Here is an 8,222-nt window from a genome sequence, read left to right on the forward strand (position 1 = left end):
AGGCTCAGTCAGTGTCGTCCATCTTTGATCTCTGACTGTCTGTGGTGTGAAGATCAGCACTGTCCTGTCACTATCCCTCCACTAGGTCACCATGCTGTCTAACCGCAGATACAAGGCTACTTCAACAACTAAACCTTAACCCTCACCCGTACCTTGTCCCCAACCTTACTCATGTGTTAATGTTGGGATGGAACAAAAGCCTGCATATCCTGTGGGTCTGCAGGACCAGGTGGGGCACTTTACTGTTAGCACCACAGGCACTTTGGCAGCAGCAGCTTGCTCTACAGCTGAGACCCCAGCTCCAGACTGACAGTTCAGCTGTTCCCAACCGATCCAGTCAACCCACTGGTCACCCAGAGAGTGGGTGACCCTCTTTACAATAAGGCCTAGGCTATATATATATATACACACACTTTCGCAAGGCACTGTGTATTCGGCCCCCTTGAACTTTGCAACCTTTTGCCACATTTCAGGCTTCAAACAAAGATATAAAACTGTATTTTTTTGTGAAGAATCAACAACAAGTGGGACACAATCATGAAGTGGAACGACATTTATTGGATATTTCAAACTTTTTTAACCAGTTAGAGCTCTAGGGGCGCCATTTCATTTTTGGATAAAAAACGTTCCCGTTTTAAGCGCGATATTTTGTCACGAAAAGATGCTTGACTATGCATAACACTCTGAAGTTTCAGAATCTGCAAAGATTTTGTCTGTAAGTGCCCCAGAACTCATTCTACAGGCGAAACCAAGATGATGCATCTCCCAGGAATTAGCAGAATTTCTGAAGCTCTGTTTTCCATTCTCTCCTTATATGGCTGTGATTGCGCAACGAATGAGCCTACACTTTCTGTCGTTCGCCCAAGGTCTTAGCAGCATTGTGACGTATTTGTAGGCATATCATTGGAAGATTGACCATAAGAGACTACATTTTCCAAGTGTCCGCCTGGTGTCCTGCGTCGAATTTGGTGCGCAATTGCCAGCTGCTTCTACTTTACCATTTGATTCAGGGGAGAAAGCATGTGTCCAAGAACGATGTATCAATGAAGAGATATGTGAAAAACACCTTGATGATTGATTCTAAACAACGTTTGCCATGTTTTCAGTCGATATTATGGAGTTAATTTGGAAAAAAGTTTGCGTTTTGAGGACTGAATTTATGGATTTTTTTTTGGTAGCCAAATGTGATGTATAAAACGGAGCTATTTCTAATGCACAAGGAATCTTTTTGGAAAAACTGAGCATCTGCTATCTAACTGAGAGTATCCTCATTGAAAACATCAGAAGTTCTTCAAAGGTAAATTATTTTATTTGAAGGCTTTTATGTTTTTGTTAATGTTGCGTGCTGGATGCTAACGCTAATGCTAACGCTAAATGCTAACTCGAAATGCTAACTCTAGCTAGCTACTTTTACACAAATGATTGTTTTCCTATGGTTGAGAAGCATATTTTGAAAATCTGAGATGACAGTGTTGTTTACAAAAGGCTAAGCTTGAGAGATGGCATATTTATTTCATTTCATTTGCGATTTTCATAAATAGTTAACGTTGTGTTATGCTAATGAGCTTGCTGATAGATTTACAGTTTTTTCATAGCTAAACGTGACGCAGAAAACAGAGCGATTTGTCCTAAACAAATAATCTTTCAGGAAAAACTGAACATTTGCTATCTGAGAGTCTCCTCATTGAAAACATCTGAAGTTCTTCAAAGGTAAATGATTTTTTTGAATGCTTTTCTGTTTTTTTGTGTAAATGTTGCCAGCTGAATGCTGAATGCTACGTTAGCCATCAATACTGTTACACAAATGCTTGTTTTGCAATGGTTGAGAAGCATATTTTGAAAATCTGAGATGACAGTGTTGTTAACAAAAGGCTAAGCTTGAGAGCTAGCATATTTATTTAATTTCATTTGCGATTTTCATGAATAGTTAACGTTGCGTTATGGTAATGAGCTTGAGTCTGTATTCACGATCCCGGATCCGGGATGGGGAGATCAGAAAGGTTAACAAATCAAAAACTGACAAATTGGGCGTGCAAAATGATTCAGCCCCCTTAAGTTAATACTTTGTAGCGCCACCTTTTGCTGCGATTACAGCTGTAAGTCGCTTGGGGTATGTCTCTATCAGTTTTGCACATCGAGAGACTGAATTTTTTTCCCATTCCTCCTTGCAAAACAGCTCGAGCTCAGTGAGGTTGGATGGAGAGCATTTGTGAACAGCAGTTTTCAGTTCTTCCCACAGATTCTCGATTGGATTCAGGTCTGGACTTTTGACTTGGCCATTCTAACACCTGGATATGTTTATTTTTGAACCATTCCATTGTAGATTTTGCTTTGTGTTTTATGTTATGTTTTCATTGTCTTGTTGGAAGACAAATCTCCGTCCCAGTCTCAGGTCTTTTGCAGACTCCATCAGGTTCTCTTCCAGAATGGTCCTGTATTTGGCTCCATCCATCTTCCCATCAATTTTAACCATCTTCCCTGTCCCTGCTGAAGAAAAGCAGGCCCAAACCATGATGCTGCCACCACCATGTTTGACAGTGGGCATGGTGTGTTCAGGGTGATGAGCTGTGTTGCTTTTACGCCAAACATAACGTTTTGCATTGTTGCCAAAAAGTTCAATTTTGGTTTCATCTGACCAGAGCACCTTCTTCCACATGTTTGGTGTGTCTCCCAGGTGGCTTGTGGCAAACTTTAAACGACACTTTTTATGGATATCTTTAAGAAATGGCTTTCTTCTTGCCACTCTTCCATAAAGGCCAGATTTGTGCAATATACGACTGATTGTTGTCCTATGGACAGAGTCTCCCACCTCAGCTGTAGATCTCTGCACTTCATCCAGAGCGATCATGGGCCTCTTGGCTGCATCTCTGATCAGTCTTCTCCTTGTATGAGCTGAAAGTTTAGAGGGACGGCCAGGTCTTGGTAGATTTGCAGTGGTCTGATACTCCTTCCATTTCAATATTATCGCTTGCACAGTGCTCCTTGGGATGTTTAAAGCTTGGGAAATCTTTTTGTATCCAAATCCGGCTTTAAACTTCTTCACAACAGTATCTCGGACCTGCCTGGTGTGTTCCTTGTTCTTCATGATTCTCTCTGCGTTTTTAACGGACCTCTGAGACTATCTATCACAGTGCAGGTGCATTTATACGGAGACTTGATTACACACAGGTGGATTGTATTTATCATCATTAGTCATTTAGGTCAACATTGGATCATTCAGAGATCCTCACTGAACTTCTGGAGAGAGTTTGCTGCACTGAAAGTAAAGGGGCTGAATAATTTTGCACGCCCAATTTATCAGTTTTTGTTTTGTTAAAAAAGTTTGAAATATCCAATAAATGTCGTTCCACTTCATGATTGTGTCCCACTTATTGTTGATTCTTCACAAAAAAATACACTTTGATATCTTTATGTTTGAAGCCTGAAATGTGGCAAAAGGTCGCAAAGTTCAAGGGGGCCGAATACTTTCGCAAGGCACTGTATATATATATTATAAACAGTTATGACAGCTGGTGACATCTGTTATTCTTCACACACTCTCAATGATACAAACTGTAGTTTGGGTCAGCTAACTGGCAAGGCATATAGGTAGCCACCTAGGTTGTGTTATAAGCATGCAACATCAAATGATGTTATCAACTTGATGTTGATAACATGCATTACAACTTTTGAGTGAGGGGTTACAACAGCCTAGCTAGCCTAGCCCCTGGATAGCCCTAAGACTGAGAGACGATAGCAGCCCTAAGACTGAGAGACGATAGCAGCCCTAAGACTGGGAGACGATAGCAGCCCTAAGAGTGAGAGATGATAGCAGCCCTAAGAGTGAGTGACGATAGCAGCCCTAAGAGTGAGTGACGATAGCAGCCCTAAGAGTGAGTGACGATAGCAGCCCTAAGAGTGAGAGACGATAGCAGCCCTAAGAGTGAGTGACGATAGCAGCCCTGAGAATGAGAGACGATAGCAGCCCTGAGAGTGAGACGATAGCAGCCCTAAGAGTGAGACGATAGCAGCCCTAAGAGTGAGTGACGATAGCAGCCCTAAGAGTGAGTGACGATAGCAGCCCTAAGAGTGAGTGACGATAGCAGCCCTAAGAGTGAGTGACCATAGCAGCCCTAAGACTGAGTGACGATAGCAGCCCTAAGACTGAGTGACGATAGCAGCCCTAAGACTGAGTGACGATAGCAGCCCTAAGAGTGAGTGACGATAGCAGCCCTAAGAGTGAGTGACGATAGCAGCCCTAAGAGTGAGTGACGATAGCAGCCCTAAGAGTGAGTGACGATAGCAGCCCTAAGAGTGAGTGACGATAGCAGCCCTAAGAGTGAGTGACGATAGCAGCCCTAAGAGTGAGTGACGATAGCAGCCCTAAGACTGAGAGACGATAGCAGCCCTAAGAGTGAGTGACGATAGCAGCCCTAAGACTGAGTGACGATAGCAGCCCTAAGACTGAGTGACGATAGCAGCCCTAAGACTGAGTGACGATAGCAGCCCTAAGACTGAGTGACGATAGCAGCCCTAAGACTGAGTGGCGATAGCAGCCCTAAGACTGAGTGACGATAGCAGCCCTAAGACTGAGTGACGATAGCAGCCCTAAGAGTGAGTGACGATAGCAGCCCTAAGAGTGAGTGACGATAGCAGCCCTAAGAGTGAGTGACGATAGCAGCCCTAGCCCAATGCTCTCCCCCCGTGTGGCCCTACTTTCCTAAATGACAACAGAACTGAAATGACAACAGAATGGACCAATAACTAATTATGGCAAAGTTCCTGGAGAGTTATAGGTACAGACTTCTGTTCCAGGCCAGCACTAACACAGCTGATTCAACTAATCAACCAGGTGTGAATAGTGCAGGTCTAGAACAAAAACCTATTCCCTGTAGCTATCCAGAGACAGAGTTGATGACCCCTAGATTGTGATGTGTCACAGTTGTTCCCTGCCATGACAACTGGGTTGAGATATTCCACTCATCAATACAGCCAGGGGCACATCTGTCTCAGTGTGTGTGTGTGTATATGAGTGTATTGATTATGGGGAGTGACGGATGCATTATAAATAGTTTTCCATACATCAACCATGTATGTAAATATGATGTATGACACATGCTTCCCCCGACCCTCCAGATATACACACCTTTCTTGAACTCCTCCAGCATGGAGTCCAGCCGTGTGTCGTGGAACACAAAGTGGACAGGGTGGTTGTAGAACTTGGTGATGGTCTTCAGGGTGGTGCAGTCATCAGGGTCCACGAACGCCAGGTCCTTCACGTACAGGATGTCCACGATGTTGGAGCGCTCGTCGTCGAACACGGGGATACGCGTGTAGCCGCTCTCCATGATCTCTGACATGGTGTTGAAGTCAAGGACCGCGTCGTTCTGGATCATGAAGCAGTGGGCCAGAGGAGTCATCACGCTCTCCACCGTCTTATTCCGGAGTTCCAGCGCTCCTTGGATCATGTTGAGCTCCTCTTTGACCAGGTCGTTGTACGGTTCCGTCACCCTGAGCATCTCCACCAGCTTCTCGCGGTTATACACAGTGCCAATCTCCTGGCCTAGGAGCACGTCTAGGAGCTTGCTGACGGGGAAGGAGAGGGGGAAGGTGAGCAACATGAAGAACTTGGTCACCTGGATGGTGTTGGCGCCCACCGCCAGCCCGTGGCGAGAACACAGCGCCTGGGGGACTATCTCACCGAAAATCACAATACCCACTGTGGAGGCGACCACGGCGCCCAGCCCAGAGCCTATCAGGTCATCCAGGAGAATGGTGAGTGTGGTATTGACCAAGACGTTACCAAGCAACAGAGAACAGAGAAGGTAGTTCCCCTTGCTGCGGATGGGCTCAATTTTGCGGGCGTATTTCTTCTCCTTCTCTGAGCCACAGCTCTGGACTATACGGAGCTCCATGGGGTCCAGAGCCATGAGCCCCAGGTTCAGCCCGCTGAACATGCCAGACAGCACCAACAGACAGCAGATGAGGATGATCTGGAACCACAGGGGGAGGAGAGTTTTTTCCCCCTCCACCACCCGCAGTCTCCCGTCGCTATCCCCGAGCAGAGCCCACCTACCATCAGCCAAACTCCTGATGCACAGCCCATACTCCTTGTGCGGCTCGCTCTTACGAAGCGGTTTAATGTTTATGCTGAGTACCCCCGTGGTTCCCCGGCTACTGATGTTCATGTAGTTTGCGATGCTGAAGTCTTTTGTGAAATCAACACAAGTGCTGTTAGGTGTGTCGTCAATAATGTTATTGTTTCCCCCATCCTCGCTCCCATCCCCTCGTTCTGTGAAGCGTATCTGAGCCCAGGTGCCCGAGTTGAGCTGCACTCCGTAGAACCGGAGCTGCACTGTGCTCTCCTCCGTTAATTGGATGACCCCATCGTCAGTGGTCGAGGCCGGTTTGTCGCTCCTCTCCAGCCGCATACCGAGCACCTGGCTCCCGCTACTGCGGACACTCGAAGTGGCTGTCTCTGTGCGTCCCCCCACTGCACTCCAAAAGAAAACGATTAGAGTCAGAACGTAGCCTTGCTGCCCGCTCCATTCTGTCGCCATGTTTGTTTCACTGTACTGGCGACCTAGGTGCTGACGTCACTACTCATCTCCCTCCAGCCCCGCTCCTATTACCATAATAACCCTAAAGCACCGCCTATCGGACACGGCAGGTATAGCCATACACACGTACACGTGTGTAACATACTGTTGGGGTTCAGCACAGGAGGTTAGTGGCACCTTCATTGGGGAGGACGGGCTCGTGGTAATGGCTGGCGTGGAATAGGTGGGATAGTATCAAAAACATTAAACACATGTTTGATGCTATTCCATTGACTCCGTTCCAGCCGTTATTACGAACCATCCTCCCTACCCCTTGACGTTCACATGTTGTTGTGTTACAGTCTGAATTGAAAATGGATTAAATTGATTTTTCTCTCACACCCATCTACACACAAAGTGAAAACATGTTTTATAATTTTGATCAAATGTATTGAAAATGACATACAGAAATATTACATTTACATAATTATTCACACCCCTGAGTTACACCTTTGGCAGCGATTACAGCTGTGAGTCTTTCTGGGTAAGTCTTTAAGAGCTTTGCACGCCTGGATTGTACACTATTTGTACATTATTATTTTTTAATTCTTCAAGCTCTGAAGTTGGTTGTTGATCGTTGTTAGACAGCCAAGTCAAGCTGTAACTCGGTCATTCAGGAACATTCAATGTCATCTTGGTTAGCAACTTCAGTGTAGATTTGGCCTTGTGTTTTAGGTTATTGTCCTGCTGAAAGGAGAATTAGTCTTCTAGTGTCTGTTGGAAAGCAGACTGAACCAGATTTTCCTCTAGGACTTACTTTGCCTGTGCTTAGTTCTACTCCTTTGCATTTTATCCCCCAAAAATCCCTTGTCCTTGCCAATGACAAGCATACCCATAACCTGATGCAATCACCACCATGCTTGAAAATATGAAGACTGGTACTCAGTGATGTGTGTGTTGGATTTGCCCCAAACATAAAGCTTTGTATTCAGGACATAAAGTTAATGTCTTTGTCTTTGTCATTATTTAAAAATGTTACTTTATTGCCAAAAGGATGCATGTTTTAGAATATTTTATTCTGTACAGGCTTCTTTCTTTTCACTCTGTCATTTAAGTTCAGCGGTCCATTCTGTGAGCTGTGTGGCTACTTGGTGGCTGAACCAGTGTTCCCATTTCACAATAACAGCACTTACAGATGACCAGGGCAGCTCTAGCAGGGCAGCAAATTGACGAACTGACTTGTTGGAAAGGTGGCATCCTATGACAGTGTCACTGAGCTCTTTAGTAAGGCATTGTCAATAAGACAAGACAATAATTTTGTTATAGTCACCTCAAATGGTCTACAAGAAAGAACATTATAACATTGCGCCTAATCAATGATCCATGTCTTGATATCAACCCAAGGCATATTATCCCTAATTAAATTGCATCATTACATTTTGCCATAAAGGACCAAGGCAATGTGGCAGAGTGAATCCTGCGGTTTATAGACAGTCAAAGACCCAGCTGTTATGTAAAGGGTCTCACCCGCATCTCTCTGGCTCTGGCGGCCTGGCACCGCAGTGTGGACAACAGTGGGTCTCAGTTCAATTTAAGTTTCAACCAAAAGACCCTGTCTAAAGGTTGTTGTTTTTTTAGATGGGATTCAGAGTTGAAGACCACTCAACCAAACCAAAGATGTGCATGATGTGGTAACGTCTGTGC

The 8,222-nt window shown here is 45.0% G+C and overlaps 1 protein-coding gene across 1 annotated transcript in view; it reads right to left on the reverse strand.

The window, feature by feature from the left end:
* LOC118964572 (metal transporter CNNM4-like) overlaps nt 1-6,923 on the reverse strand; it is a 77,208-nt gene extending 70,285 nt beyond the window's left edge. Inside the window, exon 1 of the mRNA XM_036976954.1 lies at nt 5,126-6,923. Within this exon, the coding sequence (XP_036832849.1) occupies nt 5,126-6,539 (1,414 nt within the window). The 5' untranslated portion in view covers nt 6,540-6,923. The remainder of the gene's footprint in view (nt 1-5,125) is intronic.
* Between the last annotated feature and the right edge of the window lie 1,299 nt (nt 6,924-8,222).

Source organism: Oncorhynchus mykiss, chromosome 5, assembly GCF_013265735.2.
Source record: "Oncorhynchus mykiss isolate Arlee chromosome 5, USDA_OmykA_1.1, whole genome shotgun sequence".
Taxonomy (NCBI): domain Eukaryota; kingdom Metazoa; phylum Chordata; class Actinopteri; order Salmoniformes; family Salmonidae; genus Oncorhynchus; species Oncorhynchus mykiss.